The sequence below is a fragment of the Pieris napi genome, chromosome 1 (genome assembly GCF_905475465.1).
Source record: "Pieris napi chromosome 1, ilPieNapi1.2, whole genome shotgun sequence".
Taxonomy (NCBI): domain Eukaryota; kingdom Metazoa; phylum Arthropoda; class Insecta; order Lepidoptera; family Pieridae; genus Pieris; species Pieris napi.
The window spans coordinates 13,116,751-13,136,610 of NC_062234.1; the positions used below are offsets into that span (position 1 = coordinate 13,116,751).

General features: G+C 32.4%; 1 protein-coding gene across 1 annotated transcript in view; it reads left to right on the forward strand.

The window, feature by feature from the left end:
* Positions 1 to 19,860, forward strand: part of LOC125050372 (putative phosphatidate phosphatase) — an 86,444-nt gene that overhangs the window by 65,065 nt on the left and 1,519 nt on the right. Inside the window, exons 4-5 of the mRNA XM_047650164.1 lie at positions 18,632 to 18,793; positions 19,549 to 19,725. Coding sequence (XP_047506120.1) covers positions 18,632 to 18,793; positions 19,549 to 19,725 — 339 coding nt within the window. The remainder of the gene's footprint in view (positions 1 to 18,631; positions 18,794 to 19,548; positions 19,726 to 19,860) is intronic.

The window sequence follows — 19,860 nt, forward strand, 5'->3', positions numbered from 1 at the left end:
TTTAAAACCAGTGTTTTTAGTGGCTATTTTCTATGATTATTTATTATTATTATTTTCTATTGACAACTGGCAACATACTACATTTCAAACCATAATTAATTGTAGTAATACCACATTTCAGTTGCTACTTACGACACTTTTTCGATAGGGTCTGATAATACACTGAGAACTAACTCACCAAACCTTGTGCCCCAGTTTTGCGTTCGTTGCAGTGCAATTGAGGCCTATATTAAATTCTTTTTGATCTGAACATTGTTATGTTAACAAGCTTAATGGAGTAATGTTTTAATACGTTTTTATGCCGGAAGTTCCACTTGGTAACGAGATTATGTATGGCCCGTTACATTCAGATGTAGAGCAAGTTAACGATCGCTTACTATCGTTTTTATTTAAAACATTTTGCCGTTAAATATTAGTAGGTTTCTTCGTGTGTGTCATCATCTAAATAAACTATCTGTCAGGGATGGTAGGTACTTTAGATTATTACAAAAAAGATTTTATTAATATTTTCGAATTCAAAATCCAAATTATTAAATCGTGAATTACTTACTACAAAAACAACTTACGACGACTTAGAGTCCTTCAAGAAAAGAGTGTACCAATTTTTAAAAGGCCGGCCACGCACTCGCGTGCCTTCTGGCATTGAGAGTATCCATCACTTATTAGGTGGGCCTCCTGTCCGTTTGCCCCCTGTTAAAGTGCCCCCTATAGAAAAAAAACTTTAGTAATATAGACTTCAATGGTTGAATCTTCTCAAAAGACACCCGAGATGGTATTATAAGAATAAGAATAATTTATTGAAATTGATTAATGTCAACAAGTAGACAATCTTACTATTATAATAACAATTACTTATTGTTACGTGCTAAGGTTATGGTCCTCCACTGGTTTTAAAAATCGTTATGGTATTAGTGTGGGTTCGGCAGTTAAAAACTCTGCAAGAGTAAAATGCAGCAGTGGTATTTGTAACAGCATATAATAAAAACTGTTGATGCATCCAACGTACCATCAAAATCTACCAAACACCAACATAGCCTATGGTATTCATCAGGTTTTAGTGGGTTGGGTAATTAAAAACTGCAAGAGTTAATTAAATGCGGCAAAACTGTAGGTGTATCCAACGTACCAACAAAATCTACCTATACCCAAATATATTAACAAATTCAAACATTCTTTTAGTTTTGATTAACGATCTGATAAGTATTCAACCCACTTCGCATAAAATATTAAGTGGTTGATTAAGTTCTCAAGTTATTTACGATGTGGATTTGCGAACGTGCGATTAATATTAATATTTAATTTATTGATTGTAAAGATTTTTAAATTCATTTTAGGATGCAATTTTAAACCATGTTTACCTGCGTTATTCGGATTCATTCAGTGTTAGTCTGCCATGTACAAAAAATTGTTTCAATTTATTATTGGTTTCTTCATTAAAATCGCTTTTAGCGGCGTGTGCGGGCTGAGATGTTTTTAGAGGTTGGGTCGGTATTCTTGCGACCAGCAAAGGGATTTCAATGTCAGCCGCACATTCTCTGCTTCAAGTCCGACATCCGTTTTTCGATTCAAAATGTGTCTTGGTCTCCGAAACTAGAAACTTCCAGCAATACATGTCATGTTCACCGCCAACTGCTGGCTTCCGGCAGGTCTTCTTCTTTCTGTCTAGCGGTACCTACCTATCTAAAAATATAAGTAAAAATATCCTAATACAACAAGACACCATATCGCTTATAATTTTAACTTATTACCATAAGAAGTATGTTATACTGACAGATTTATTACCAAAAGCAGTCAATATATGTTCATTTAATAAGTTGCATGACAAGCCATAAATCACTTGTCACTTAATACTCTTGTGAGATCAAAGATAGCATTTTGAATACATAGCCACCGAGATCATGGGTTATTGAACTATATATTTATTGCGCCCGCGCATCAGCGGTGCTTCAAACAGCCAATTAGAACTATCTGTTTGGTGACGATTGAAATCCCATCTGTTTGAGGCTTAGGGATTGAGATTTTATATTCTTATTTTAATGCAGGGATACACTGTAATACATACAATCGTTTCAGTATTTGGTTGGAGTTGCTACTACCGAAATAGTGACCAATTTCGATGTAGTTTATTTTTTTATTATTTATTAGCACCCTCTTACTACATATAAGCAAATCATAATGTATCAAACTCATAATGAAGTAACTCTTTCTTTTAAATTGATTCTTTATAAATACATAAATCGTTTATTTGTAAAGAAAGTGGTACATTTAGATCGATTATGTATAAAAAAATCCGCACAATCAGCCATGTTAAAATAGGCATGCAAATGTCATATTCATTTTCATAGATTAATATAGTAACAAAATTAGCATAATGTCATAATACTAAGTTAAGTTATTTATAATTGTTGACAAAATTATGGTATAAATACTCGCCCGCGCTATAAAGGCACCTTGCTTTTATGAATTTAAATTTAGACATTTATTATTTATTTTAAACAATATGCGTAAATCGCCTTCGCTTTTAAATTAGAACGACTACTTTTCCTGTAATTTATAAGTAAACTATAATTAAATTAGATAGGGCTAATGTACGAGAAACTTATTTAAATGAGGCTTTATCATGTAACACCAAATGGATCCGAGCCTACACCATGACATTAAGATTGTTTTTTAATACTCTAAATGGTAGTCGTAGATGTTTCGTAAAGAGTACGTAATTTACTCTATACTATATGCATAAAAGTTTAAAGTATATTATATATATATATATGTATTTCCCAGTTTAGCATAACTGAATTTAACCCTTAACGGGCACGGAATACGCACTGCAAGTAAAATCAAAATGACTGACGTTTAGATTATTCAAAAATTGTGACTGCCAAGTAGTACGATTCTTGCAGCTTCTTGCTTGTTGTCTTGCTCCAACAACCATGTTGAAAACTTAGCTATAAAAACTGTGGCGGAGTTTCTTCTCGTCCGTTCTACGGATTGATTTAAGAACTGGTAGTAAATGTATATAAAGTCCCTACATTATAAGTGTATATTATGTTATATCAACCAATGATGAGTCCACCAGTCAGTTCTACGCTGTTTCAAGCTACGGATTTCGCTTTTCGACCATGCATATCATAAGACACGAATCTATACGAATTTAAAGGCTGTTGAACTTGAAACAGCATATAATGAACGGTTCTCTGATATTCGAATATATCACACTGATATGGACGAGATTAATCTAATTTCTCAGTGCAATTGCCCATTTAGGTCGACATAACGACCATTTTCTAATCTCGATAGAGCTCTTATACGAACTGGTTCTCCAAGGCATTAGTTACATTTATTTACGATGCGATTCTACAATTTGAATTAATGTAATTAATTCAGATTGTACGTGAATACCTTTAACAAAAGAATTCTTTTTAATATCTCCGATATTGTTACAGGTCTTGCATTTTTTTAATTCATAAACCAAGCTATGTAGAACCTGCTGCACACTGAAGTATTTCCAAACCAAATCGACTTAGGGTCCTTCAAGAAAAGAGCATACCAATTTCTAAAAGGCCGGCAATCCACCCGCGTTCTCTGTCATTGAGAGTGTCCATTACAATCAGAAGAGCCTCCTGCCCGTTTGCCCGCTGTTTCTTTTAACGCCCGGAAATCGGCATTTAATCCCAATTGTTTAGGTACCAAGCACAGTAGGATTTCACAATAAAATATGATCAATTAATCACATACGTGTCCGCCCTATTTGAGGTTATCGGACTAAAAAAAAAACCTCAAATCAACCAAGATTTTATATAAATTAAATACAATTAACAAAGCAAACTTAATATATATTGCAAGAATTAATAATTGCAAGAAACGAAAGTACTCGTACTAAAACCGTTCCTTTGTACCTTTTTCAAAACTGTCACATCTGTAACAGATTTAATTAGCAAAAGCGTAACAAACAAACGACATTTGCATCTGTCATCTGGTTTCATTTATTGTCTGTCAACGCTTCAACAATAATGTCAAGAATTCATCATTTCTTTGTTTTGCCAAATCTTTTATATTTTTGCTACCGTAAACAAAGCGGATAATAAAATATTTATTTTGGTGATGTATTATTTATTTGCAGAACGGCAGTTTGTATTATTACATATTTAACTCATAAAATATATGGAGTTATATAATATAGGTATATGTATTTTGATATGTGTATTACACTTTTACGTATGTTTTTCTAAACATCGTAGTTTTACTGGCCAAAAACTAAGCGTTGTCAAAATGTATTTTTTAAATGAATTGCATTTATTTAGACAAATTAAAAATCTAGCGTTAAGTAATAATGGTTATGAAAGCATTAAAAGCTAAATTTATTTTAGTTTCCTTTTTATAGATTTTTAATTATTAAAATGAATGTATGTATTAGGTATGTGTTAAAAATATTTTATGACGATTTTTTATTCTTTATATATAACCTTTCAGACACCAAGTACATTTCCCTATTATTTGTTTATTTGTACGGAGGCCTCTGTCGTAAACATTTTACTGTCATTTATCTTCAGTTACATCTTGGGTCAGATGTAGCTTCCACAGCTTTACGATAAACTTAATGACTATAAAAGTGAATTTGTTTGTTTTAAATTTAATTTGTGTCTTTGATCATTTTTATTTTGTTGATTTGGTTACTTAGTGTATGAAGTTGTAGTTTATGATATTAAAATTATTTTATCCTTAATAACTTAAGTTGGTGATAAATGAATAAACGTTGATAAATTTACTTAATTTAAATGTAGATAATAGTTACTAAACAAATAACGGTTTAAATTTCTTTATTGGATTACTTGTTTTACGGTTATTTCTTAGAATATAAATTATGTTATTATAGTATTTTCAAAAAGTATTTGAAAGAATTTAAATAATTCTTATTTAAATTTTTGCATTTGTTTCAATCTCGGAGTTGTATTCTTTATTAGTAGTACATTTACTACACAGTAAAATGACTATGAAAGTCGTATAAAAATTAGAACTTTAAATTTACCACAATGTTTACGATAGAAAACTGTAGAGTACCTCTGATCATAATTATTTTTATATTTATTTCGAACATACAAATAAACAGTATTTACATTATTATTAGTTTTATTATGTTGTTATTGTTCATATATATTTAAGTTTAACAAACTGATCCGCTATTAAAAATAAAATTCTATATCTTCACAATTTTGCTAAATATATTGAACGAAATTTATATTATTCTAACGCGTGTGAATAGTTCCCAGCCCTTCATGTTATCGAAATTTATGATTATAACCATAACCATTTACGAGAATCAATTACACGGATAATATTTATTATAACGCCTCCATGCCCCTTATTATTGACACCCCAATAAACCCTGTTAACGAGAACAATAATGGTAGAGCTCTAGTTCCCTGGCTTAAAATAATACTTCAGAGTCAAATTGGAAAACAAAAATCGATAGAGATAAATGTAGTAGAAAATCCTATAATGTAATTTTTGTATACCTGATAGAACTTTGGTTTGGTTCGGTGGAACAAGAATTGTTTCTAGATGCCACAGGAGTAATTCATATCCATAATGTAGGTGTACGACTCTCATCCCTGAGGTCATGGGTTCTATACCCGGCTGCGTACTAATGGACTTTCCTTCTATGTTATTTAACATTCGCTCAAACGGTGAAAGAAAACATTGTGAGGAAACCGGCTTGTTTTAGACCCAAAAAATTTGACGGCTGATCACCTACTTGTCTATTGGATTGTCAAATGATCATGAAACAGAGACAGAAATCTGAGCCCCAGACCTAAAAGTTATGTGTCGTCATGTGATTCTTATTTGCCGTATATTGACTATTTAGTATCAAGAACGAACTATATTGACGTTTCAGCGATGACATAAAAAAAAGATAATACGGCGCTGCAGCGACCTCAAATCCCACGACGCTCTTTCCGCACACACTCACACATGTAAGGATCGCATAATCAGAGGCCCTAGGTTCGGTTCGTGTAAATGGTATACCAGCCATATCTGTTAATATGTACTCGATTTTATTTATCGTTATAAACTAAACCTTGTATACAACTTACGAAGATAAGTACTAACATTTAATATAGAAACATGACTTGATATTTTCCTTTTGTGTACTCGTAGTGTTTGTGTTCCTTAGTGTTGAATGAATCTATAATGACATTGTCTTTTAAATTCAATTGAGATGGTATGCAGCGATAAGTGGCTGACTGAGATAATATTGTTGAGTGTGAAGTACGTTGCAACATAGAGGAAGTTATTGAGAAATACAAATACATTAATTCTATTTTTGAAAATCTACTGTGAACTCTGCATATTTTGAAAATGGAACGTTGGCAATTGGTTGTTAGATTTATTTTCGGTGTGAGCATGAATTACATTACTTTCATAATTTATTTCACTTTAGTCGGTGGCAGCGTGTAGACGTTATCATAGACGTAATGTTGCGTGTTTGGGTTTGCGGCCTATGTTATTTTCTGTCCGAGTTGAGTTGTGCCAGTCTGGCCAAGTACAAGTTGATGTATGACAATTCTCACTTTATGTTATCGTTAGGTTTACCTATGTATTTATGCTAGTATATATATATATATATATATATGCTAAAAAAATAGCGCCAAACGTTTATTATAAACCTATTAGATTATGAATACCGATAAAAAGGCTATTGTTGAACCACCACCGACTTAAGTTGTGTCTAACTTAGAATATTAAAATGTGTTGTTTCAAGTAGGTACTTTGATCTCAAGAGGCTTAAGCAAGACACAGCGCGTACTGGTGAAGCATGCTCCTTATAAAACGCCATTGTCTCGTACTGTATACATATTCAAATGTAAATTATTAAAGCAAGATTCATTTGGATAAAAAGCCACGTGACGATCATTTCATCTCTGATAGAAGCTTAAATGTATCTTCAGATTGATTTTATGTGAACATGTTCGATAAGTTATATTTCATCAATAAAAATTAATTACATCGCGTTCGTGGCTTAAACAACAAATAAATAACTCTCAATCCATTCCAGTCGACAATCAAAAGCAATTGTTATCAATAAACGATGCACTCGTACGTACAAATCACTTAACACCAACACTAAGTTAATCACATCAGTGCTATTTTAGACTTGCTTTGATCAGACGAAGATAATATATTAACTTCTATTTTCTACGAGTGTCTGAATGCTTTAACTGCTAATTTGATGGACTTTATGAGCAGAGCAGTGTTGGTCTAGTGGCTTCAGCGGTTTCTCATCCCTGAGGCCGATGAAGGAAACCGGCTTGCCTTAGACTCATAAAGTTGACGGCGTCTGTCAGGCGGCTGATCACCTACTTGTCTATTACGAAAAATAAATGATCATGATCATGAGACCTAAAAAGGTTGTAGCGTCACTGTTTTTTTATGTTTAAAATCCTTCGACTTACTACTAGGTTATGTCCAGTCGATAAATTCATTTTTGTTTGTATCTCGATAGGTGACGCTGGATTAATGTTTTTATTCTTGTTTGTTTCTTATAGATTTAAAATAGGATTAAATGAAAGGCTATTCAGTATACCGAAAATTCTGCCAAAAAAAACTCAAGTCTTAAAAAAAATTCCCGCAGTAGTTTTTAAATTATTTGAGAATCACAAAAAATACATATTGTAGCAGGTGCATTCGTTAACAAAAAAATCAATATGAGGCGAGAGTTTTTTACTCAGTCATGCGTAAATTAAATGCTACGTTACCACTAATCCCCTATCAGGCAATGACACCAGGGAATAAAAGAAAAAAGACATGTCGGCTTCCATTCATAAACCATATTGTTAGGATTAAAAATGTCCAGTACTAAAGACCTCCGAAACGTAAACTTCACAATAGAATTATGAAACAACGTGAGGTCATGATATATTTGACGTGATAGGGTAGGGGGAACAACAACAAATCAACGTATTAAAATGTAAGGTCATAATAGAAGCATGCGTCACAGGTTTTAATTAAAATGCTTTAGTAGGATCAGCTGTCATATTGAGTAGAAATTGATAGGAATGAGGGGCTGTTCAGGAAATTTGAGATGGGTTACAATGACATGCGTTAGTAATTCAGAACCGATAAATTGTGGTGCTGGACTTAACACTTCGTTTACGCTCACACAGTTTTAATTAATTGAAAATTTAACAAAATAAGTGAACATATTAGCATTCTCTTTGCTCTGTATTGTTCATACAAAGTTGAAAACACTAACTGTACTTAGAGTTCATTTTGTTATATAAATATCCAAAAATACCACAGCACCACACTCCACCGCTATGTGGAACCAGCTGCAGTATTTCCAAACCAATTTGACTAAAGGTTCTTCAAGAAAAGAGCGTACTGATTTTTTTAAGTCCGGCCGGCAACACATTAATTTTTGAGTTTGATACATGATTTCCTCATGATGTTTGCCTTCACCGTAGTAGCAAGTTCTGTCTCCAAACATTACTACATTTTTATACTCGCACACCCGCCACAGAACCAACATCTAAAATAATCACGTGGATGCCTTCTCGTCTTGCATCAGCTTCTGACGATATAAACTTAATATGAATAACATGACATGCAGCTCGTTACTATACTTCAAAATTGGTAAACATGCTATCATTTATTAGTTATAGTCTGCGAGGAAATGCTGCCAGCGTTAAAGGTACACAGCCACAGGGACCAAACTTTTTGAATTTGTTTTGATTTTCTATTAAAACATACTATTGTAATAAGGTTTCTTATGTCTTTGCATAAAATATATAATGTAAATTATTAAGATGTTTACGTCTGAATGACTAAGCACGTATAGAATAAATATTAGATCTCTTGAAACGTTCTACCGTTATCTAGTCTTTGTCGATATAAATATTGACTTAAGTCATTGAAATATGTTGACGTCTCACACATACGTCTCGCGAATTACTATCACTGTGTATATATGTCACTTGTGTTTGTTACATATTGGGTCATAGTAAATATTATAAAAGCTTCTATGTATCTTCTGTATACTTTTTTTTATATCGTTCGAACGGTGAAGGAAGTCGACGGCCGGCGTGTGTCAGGCACAGAAGGCTGATCGCCTACTTGTCTATTATATTGACAAATCATCATGAATCAGATTCAGAAATCTAAGACCCAGACCTAAAAAAAGGTATACTAATTATATAATTTATTTATTTACTATTTCACAACAACGTTCCTACGTTCCTATCCGTATATATACTAAATGGTATCACTAAAAATCAGTGCCGTGGTACAAGGTTTGCCCGAATGTAGGGAGGCCAAACTAACACAAATTAATTAAATTAAAAGTCTGTGTCTTAATAATTATTATTATGCGTGTTAGTAATTATTTATTTCTTTCTTTAATAAATTGCATATAACTGTCATAACGCGAACTGTTCTGTCGTTATAACTAAGGAAATTATAAATTAATATTAACTTTAACTCACAAATTATAGTTTTAACATACCCATATATTATGCTAATAAATTGCTATTATTCAATGTCGCATGAAATCGATTTGAGACACGTTTCAATTGTTTAAAAAGCAATCGTTTGAAAACTGACCGCTATCAATTTCATTAATACATTGTTTTGGATTCGTTCACATTTTATAGCACTTGTAAATGGAACGTCTGCAATTTATTCATTTATTGATTTCTACATATATATTACATATTGATATTAAATGAAAACAACTCTATTCATTATTACTACATCAGTAGTTATCTTTTAATTTAAGTTCTCTTTCGTTTGTTTGATGAAATAAAAGAAAACGGATGGAATATACTGATTATATATAGACTGATTTGGAAATGTTACCACAAACTCAAAATACAATTAAAATTAAATATCTTAAAAAATATTACTCATATTAATGTCTAAAGATGGACCGCCCCCGTAGTTTAATTGTTTATGCACTTGAGTTACGTATTTCTCTCTCTCAGCGAATAATTAAGGCTGAAACATAGAAGCCTTTTGCCTTTAAGAAATCGATTGTTAGCGATAAGGCCGCCCGTTGCCTAATAACTAATTTAACCTGCTTTTTTTATTTTATATGTATGATTTTGTATATGGTAACGAAGTGTAAATAAATAAATAAATAAGCTCCAGAAATTCATCTGTCCTATTGGATCCTGATTATCAACACTGGATGATTAATTAGGTTTAATAAAAATTGGTTTCGATTGTTTTTCACAATATTTCGTAATAGTTTCATTCTGAATAGTCATTTTCTATTCGGTTAATAGCCGGCCTGGCGCGGCATTTCTTTAAATAATTGGAAATACTTCAAATTGTTATACAATATATGAAATCGGTGTACTAGATTTTGAGTTTATGTTTATAAATATACAATAATACAAATCTCTCCTCTTTATAATATTAATATAGGCAAAAAATACGCTACACACATACGCGGTGGTGTGCAGCAAAAGTTGCCCTAAAACGCTCATTTGTAGAACGAAGTACTATGAGATTGCTTTTTTTAATAGGCAAGTATGTGATAAGCATGTCTGTTTTCTCTATTTTAACATACGGGCTAGTATTAAGCACTGATATGGTCGCCAAACTCCAAAAAACGTATATTGTTTCTTTCCATTATTCGTCATCGTTTCTTGAAGTATGAAGTAGTAGTGTGAAGTAGTAGTAGTAGTGAATGGAAAAAATATATGGTGAAGTTGAGTGGTTTAGGTATCCATTTTGATATATAGATACTTACACGATTTAAATAACTTCGTTCGATAGAAAAAACATCAAAACATAGCCAATTTTTGACACTTTGAATTGTTTTATGACGAAAATGTGTATAGAACATCATTTTGAAATTTACACGATATATTTTATCGCAAGCCAAGTAATCCATTTCAGAAAAAAAATTGATAAAATTACATTAATTTAATGTTTTACATAACTAATTATTGTTACTACGGGCCGGCCGCGGCGCGCCTCAGTGCTCCAGCTCTCTGCGCCCCGCAGTCCACTCCGAGACATTGACACGGCAATTCGTGCTGGGATAGGACCATAAACACAAAAAGAAAAGTCTTGTTACACATCCAAAGTTCGAACGACTTGAGAAAAGTCGCTCGAGCCACTGTCCCAACATTACTCATTGAAATGCGTAATATTTAACGAGGTGATTGCCACTAATCCGCCATAATGTTTTATCGTTCATTCATTCGATCAATCATTCGCCCATTGTATATCACTGCTTTGAAACCATTGAGATATCACTCTTTGATTGATGATTTGAATACGTAATGCCATTGTATAAAGTACTAGAGTATATTCTAAATAGGATAATTTTATCATTATGTATTCAGAATCTTTCTTCAACTATATTATATGGTTTGCTTGACGTCCGTCGTTCTACAATTGAGCATCTTTAAAGGCAGTTTTTGCCGCGAGAAACCACTATGTGGATCTGCCCACAAGTATTTCCAAACCAATTCGACTTAGGGTTCTTCTAGAAACGAGCGTATCTTAAATCCCAATGCACTTGCGAGTTTTCTGGCAATGTGAGTGTCCGTGGGTTATCATATAACATCAGGTGAGCCTCCTGCCCGTTTGCCCACTGTTATATATAAAAAAATTTTTAAGAAATTTCCTATTTACCATTATTTCACTTAGATTTTAAGTCTGTACATTTCTAATCTCAAAGGCTTTCTTATTGTTATATATTTACTATTTAATTATCTCTTGATGCAGAAATATAGAATGTAACTACTGAAATGGATTAAAAATCGTTTTTTTTACTCAATTATAAAACTGAACCAACAATTTTGCATGCTAGGAAAATTGTTAATTTTTTTAGACTGGTTGCCCAAGGAAAGTGATTTACGCCCATACCGGCCAAGCTACCCTCGCCAAAACAGCCCGAGCTGAGCTGACAAGGCCCTTTCAGGCCAACAGCGAGATTCTATCCCATTAATATTTTTTTTAATTCTATGAACTTTAAATGCGCACGAAGAAAATATTAACGTGTTTGGTTATATCCATTTAAACAGTATAAAAATATTGATAGAAAAATATAAGCAATGTTATCAAACATTAATCTCGTAAATTATGTATCGAACCGAATTAAAATGTAAATTATTCACAAATTAAACCAATATATCTAAATGAGCTGTAAATTTATTGCTCTCCGTTCCGCTATTATCGTTGAATAAATTTTGCAATCATAGATTTAATTCCTTGCGAAAACCAGTTGGACTAAAGGCGCCGCTTGCATTTCATAATGTTGATATAAAATTATGTTGGTGTAATTATGTACGAAAAAACTTTATTTACTATGGAGTTGAATGACCGTAGAGATGGGTTTTTCACTAGTCTCAGAGACTGGGAACAATTTTAGACTTATGACAAGACAGGGTATGTTGTTTATTCTATAGTAAATGTTGAGTGAGATATTATAGTGCAAGAGAAAATCTCAAATGAACTTTGAGTCAAATAAGTTGGACACTTATCAATTGATATAAAAAGTATTTCTCTATAAAAGTTCTTCTGGAGCATGTGACAGATATAAAAGTATTTTTTTTTATTAATTCATATGTAACCAAGTACACTTATAAACGTCAACAGAAAAGATATTGAATTGATCCTAAATTAACATTTACTACCAGTTCACAAGTCAAGGGCGTAAAGCGGGCCAGAAGAACTGGCAAGAAACCCTCCGCCACTTTTTTTAATCGCCAAGTTTTGAGACATACAAATTGTTTGTAAGGCAGGGTAGCCCTAAATATTACATTATATAAAATATGTCTTGTATCACTTAACATCGGTTAAAAGTCCAGTCCGTTTGTTAAAATCCCGGTTTTTAAAACAATTCATTTATTTATAAGTCCTAAAACAACATGCATGTTTATAAAGAAAATATGACGTCACAAATTTACCCACATACACATCAGTTATATTAGAACATAAATTACAAACTAGCAAGGAAAAAAACAGTAAAAACTAAAACTAAATAAAAACTTAAACATCATTCAGAGCGTCATAAAAATTACGGTGAGTAGGAAGATTATTGTGAAATTGAATATTAACATTTATTAACTATTTTAATATTAAATTGTAGCAGACTTTTCACTGGCGCAATTTATTTATTTGTTTCGTAATCCTAGAGCTAACATAAATTGTATATATTATAAAAAACAATGATACTAAAGATATAGCCAAATATGGAATACATAATATATACAAAAAGGTTGAAACTTTAACAAAAGAAAAAAAATCAATAAAAATATTAAATACATTTTACTAAGTGATACCTAATTCGGCTGTGGTTCAGTGATGGTGTGAAAGCGATGTACGTAAGGTGTGTATGTGGGGTGTGTTCATGATACAGGGGTGTGTACATGATATTAAGCGCTATGGATATTCTTAATACTCCTTTTAAGCATATTCCGCGATAGCTTAAACAAGTCAAGGCTTATATAGTGATCGTTGTGTGTCCAATTGATGTTTATAATTAAAACAAGCCCTCTAGGTAATACGGCTGCCCCAAGAAGCCAATCATGAATAAATTGCTGACTTTTGTATGTGCAATAAAAGCCAAGAGAAACAATGAAAATTGCTAAAACTTCCTGTCTTTCTTCCATAGAAAACACGACCGCAATCTCACAAAACCATAAAATGGTTGGTGATTATGGTACGCGGAAGTTATTTGAGCCGAGACAACTGTGTCTCTAAGATATTTTATGTCCTTGCGTGTATGTAATTTATATTTTACTACAAAGTTCTTATTTTATTTTCACACGTTTAGAAACAAATAATAATAAGTTCATTTTTGACATTTGACAAATGAAATTTTTTAGTTGTAAGATTATATAAACTATGAATTTTACGAATGCGTTGTATAGTACAAATATTTGTCTGCTCCATTATACCTATCTTTATAAAGTCATTGTATTGTAAAGAAGTGTTTGAAAAATGTATGTAAAATATATGTTTTTACTACAAACTTCTTATTTTAAATAGTTTGCCGTGTTGAGGATAGGAATTCTCAAAATTTCTTACGTAATACATGAAATTAAAAATTATTAGATTTAAATACTTAATTTTTGATATTCAGCAAATGATATGACATTATTTCAGGTGTAAATTTATTTTCTTACATAAAACTCGCGAATATAACGCAATAAAATACTTATGCAAAGCTTGACATATTGGGTAGTGGGCTGATTAAATGCCTATCTGATACCTAATTCGCTGTTCTGCTAGTGATTTTTATTGTTTTTTATATATTTTTTGTAATACATACTGTAGATTATGTCATACATAATGTGGTGATACTTTAATAAATAAAAACTGTTTGTTCTTATAATTTTGTCTTGATCTATGAACGATATTCAGAAAATTCTACATTTATTAACAAAAGTAAAATTTAATTTTCGGATGCGTTATGTGCTACAAAATTTGGCTGGCTCCTTTATATTTATAAAGTGATAGAGGAGAAAAAACAATATACATATATATTGCTTATTAAACTACGAATCTTACAATTATAACGATTTAAGAACATTGCATCAATTACTCACCCAATTCGTAATTTACATACAATTGTGAACATTCATTAGCATTTTATTAGTACTTGTTATTGCTACGATAATGTATCGGACAATTTGTTTCGGTCACGTTCTGCGATACAGGCCATTTACACTTAGATATGGTTAGGCCTTCCGCAAAATAATTATTTAAAGTACATATGGTTTACATTTAAATAAACAATCATCTTGATGGCTGGAAGCCGTACGCGGTCCACTTCACTGGGCATGTTCTTTTCCGAACTAGCGAACTGTGGCTTGGCTTAGCGAATTTCCCAGTGTAGGTTTTCCCTGGGAGCTATAACCTCCGATTACTTAAAATGGGAGCTGTCTCCTCCCTCAAAGGCCGGCAACGCACCTGACCTGACGCACGCAATGACCATGGGCTGCTATTGCCTTTTGACCAATGACTGTCCTTTAGCCTCCTAGTGGCCTATACAATATTATATTTAAAAAATCATTTTTACTACGTAATTTTTTACTTATCTGTAAAGAATACCTTGCATATACTGTTTTAAAATCCAAATGTTCCAAATTCAAAAATTGTTATTTCGCCGAGTGCAAAAAATTACAATATAAAACGCAAGACGAAACTGTATATGAGTAGCAACTATGGACCACAATCAGCACCTGTTGGGCCTATGTTTGGCCTTATGATAAGCCAAGAAATTCAGTCAAATTTCGGAAAAAAATTATTACAAATCCTACATTGGCATTTCTAGAATCGTGAAAAGTTGGTTTATACTTGTTAACCGTCGCTGATTGGATGATTGGTGTCCATAAAAAGGTCGTAATAATACGTTGGAAAGAACCCCTTATTAATATTAACCAGTTCGTAACCACTATGTATTCAAGTCAGTTTCTTTGTAATTTTCCAGTATACAATATTTAAATTGTATATAATTCCACAACTTGTTAAGTAAACTCATATAGCATAAAATCTAGTGTGATTAAGTTGTTATTTTTTTACAATACAAATCTTTTTATTTAAAGCCTTTAAATTTTAAGTTTAACCACTTGCGAGGTAAAAATTTGACAAGACGTGTGAATTGTTATCTGTGTACACTGTGTACTAGATATTTTGTCTGTGGAAAGTACCTGTCATTACTTAAAAGAAATGCAAGCGTAACGATTCGTATATTGAATAATACTCCTTAGTAGTTTTTTTACGATATGTGCGCAATAGATTAGCAAGGAATGTATTTATATTCTTCTTAAGGCAATAATAACAGAACAATACTTAATGGTCCAGATAGTCCATACATAATTATGTATTGTGTGGGTTCTACGAATGAAATCTTTACTGTTTATATGCATATTATTAATTATAATAAATTTCTTAGAACCTAAAAACAATGAAATTTTCGTTTCATAATAACTATATAAATTTTCATTGGAAAAACTTGAGAATTATTTTGATAGTTTGGGTCTTTCTTTCGTCGGTTGTTTAGCCTTTTAAGCTAAAATTTTCAGTCAACAACTAACCCACGATGTAAATAGTTTATTTAATATAAAAATGGCTTAACTATTTAGAAACGTGAACATTACTTAGATCGCTACAATAACTTAACTTAAACCTTCTTAGCTTCTGCTTGTATAAATCAAACAGTTGACTCTCAAACAGTTAAATACATTTAATCCCTTTCATTAATGGTATATACGAAACATTTATACATTTAATTCTTTAAAGTAATTTATAAACTCGCGTTTATTCGTATGCATCAAAGCCGGATCAAGTTTGACGTGCGTTCAAGTATTCCTTTGAATAATCATTTTAAAACAAAAGGTACCTCACGTTCCAAAGATAGCATTGTTAAACAAATTGCACCTTAAACCGGCTGCAAGAATAGGGCTGCATTGTATTGTAAAATTCCTTTTAATTCGCGCGTTATTAGTTGAGCTGTTGAATAGAAGATACGATTAAAATGTAAATAAGTATACGGACTTATAAGATTTATATTTCGAAGGACACTTTTTGGGTAGCAGAGCCAGCGGAATTAGTATTGTAAGATTCAGTATGTCAAATCCACATGTTACAGCCACAGCATACACGCATTACACACTTGAAACGAACCGAATGGGAAAAGGAATTTTTTTTAAGTTTTTTTAGATCTCATTTTATTTTTCTTTGATTATTGTTATTTTGTGTGTTTATGTGTGTGTGTTTTTGTTTGTAATAAATGTTATGTCTATGTCTAAAAAGCTGTGTGATCCATGTAATACCATGTCAGTTAATTTATTCAGTCCCTCCTAAGGGACCTTCTGTCTTAAGTTATTACGTAATTATCTTACCTAATTGAAATTTAAAAATATTTTATTTTTTCCTTGATTTATACACTAAACACTAATTGTATTCTAAATTTGAATTCTATGTCTGCTAGAAGTGCCTTACAGTTTTGATGATCGGTCAGTGAGTGAGTGACAAAATTAAGAAACTTAACTAGTTCTTACAACGAAGTTATAGGGGTCGAAAATATCCTCCTTATATATAGTACTGCCGTGACGCTTTTTAGCGCGCGCATTGTCGTGATACATCTTTGACATACGCGAGTCATACTTACCGCTAAGTCTTGATTCTAAGTCCCTTATAATCCAGGGACGCCCTATCAATAGTTAAAAATAAACAACTTCAATCATGATCAGTCGTAAGAATGTGACTGACCATGATTAAAGTTTGGTAGGTTAGTTTCACTTGATATTCAAAAGACGTTTTTATATTAATTCCCTCGCTGCCAGCCCTATAGCCCCGAGCAATACAAGTACTCAGCCATCAGTCAAACGCTCCTCAAACTGGGTTTAAAAATATTAATTTCAATTTACGACCGGTTAAAAGTAAATGGATAATTGGAACCCTTTATGTTGAAAATGCAAAATTCATGTTTATAGGACAATATTAATGAGCAAATAAAAATACGTGGCGTTGAATTTATAAACAGCAAGTACTTGTACACTGTACTTTGGTTTTGTCTCAAGGACGCATTCGAATTTTTATGAGGTATATTTTTTAAACGGGCAAGAGGCTCACTTGATGCTAAATGATACCGCCCATGGACACTTAATGCCAGTAGGCTCGCAAGTGCGTTGCAGGCCTTTACATTAATACAAACCACAGCGGTTTTCTAATGTAACATATTATGATTGTATTATATTATTTTGTAAAATAAAGAAGTTAAAAAATCTTGAAGATTTTCTCAAAGTTGAATTGATTCTGAAATACTTCAATGGGTGGTAAAATTTCACTATCATCAATTTTTCATAAGGCGCCTAAAGAAGTATAACTTCAAAAATACTTCGTTTTGTGTTATTTTCTTAGTGAACTTTTTATTCAAACTCAAACTCAAACTCAAAATATCTTTATTCAAGTGGGTAACCAAGTACACTTTTGAATCGTCAAGTTAAATTAATCGTTAATTTACATTTACTACCAGTTCGCAAGTCAAGGGCGTAGAGCGGGTAAGAAGAACTGGCAAGAAACTTTCCGCCACTCTTTTTAATCGCCAGGTATTGTCATACAAATTCTTTGAACTGGAGCAATTCAATCCCAAGGATTAGGATCATTTAAGTAGTCCTCAAATTTATAAAAAGCTTTGTTGATTAGTTTCCGTTTAACGACGGCTTTGAATTTATTTAGTGATAATACATACTCTAATTTCGCTTGGGAGTTTGTTGTAAAAACGAATACAATTTCCATATAAGGAGTGGTTTATCTTTTGGAGCCTGGTTGGTCGTACACTCAAATTAGTTCTATTTCGCGTATTATACTGGTGAAAGTCACCATTTGTTTTAAAATCGTTTATATTTTTTTGGACATACAACAAGGCTTCAAGAATATATTGACCAGATAGTGTCATAACATTTAATTCCTTAAACTTATTCCGTACCGACTCCCTCGGAGAAACACAACAATTGTATTATTATTCTGTAATAACTTAATTATGTTTCATAAATTAAGTTCAGCTACTCTGTAACACGATATTCATTGACAAACTTGGTACAAAGTTCGTCGGGTCAGCTGTTATTAATCTAAAAACTTGTTTAATAATATTAAATTCCTTTGTCAGGTGTGTAATCCGGACATCGACTGCACTCTCCCGGAGAATAGATGGCGTTACATTGAGAAATTCACGTGTCTCGGAGAAAACAAGAAACTGCTCAAAGAAATGAGGCTCTCCTTCCCGAGTGGACACTCATCATTCTCGGCTTACACCATGATTTATTTTGCTGTAAGTATCTCGATAGCTCAGCCAGGATTCTCATAACTTATCATAGTAATGGCAATTTTATTATTGAGGCTTTGGATCCCATTGTTTTATGGTTATTAACATAACAAGTCAATATTATGTTCGTCGTTGATTTTCACCTTGGCGTGTTGAATTGTAAGGCTTTTGTTATGATTATTAAAACTCTATCTGTATTAATTTAGGGAGCGTTCAAGTATTACGGAGATTAATGGAAACCCCCCATGTCACGCGCCGTAACGTTTTTCTGTACCCAAGTATAATAAAACGTTTCGTGACCACCTAGTGACTCTTTATACCTTAGAGCTACCATTATGTGGTGTAAAGTACTGGAAAGTCGAAAATAATATTAACAATAACGCATAATTCAATCCCCGCCACGCATCGTAACGTTTTACAAAATTACAATACCTGAACGCTCCCTTATCAGAGAAGAATCACTTTCTAGAAACTTGTAATATATTTTAAAACAAATAAAAAAATCGAAGTATTATATTGCGAATGTCTAAAAATATATTAATTTAATTTATTAGATTTACTAAATGTTTTGTGATTTTTACTTTACGGGAGTCATACGCTGAGACTAATGTCCACTTCTTGTTTCAAGACACAATGTCGTCTTGAGAGCTGTCAAACTGCATACCAAAAAATGGTTTGACAGCTTTTGAAAGTAAAAGTTAGATTGAAGTTTTAGAAAACGGGAAAAATAACCGTACTCATATTTACCAATCTCCTTTCAGTTATATCTTCAAAAACGTTTCGTATGGCGCGGATCCAAACTCCTACGCCACTTCATCCAATTCGTGCTGATTATGATGGCCTGGTACACAGTGATGACCCGGGTGTCAGATTACAAACACCATTGGAGTGATGTACTGGCTGGTTTCAGTATTGGACTCCTTGCTGCTATTGTTGTGGTGAGACTTCTTTCATTTATGACAGCCTGGTACTTTAAACTAATGAGTTTTTTATTCATACGAAAACATTAACTACAGTAGTAGGAAGTAATGTGTAAATTTACACACACAGCAATATTATTTTATTTTACCTTA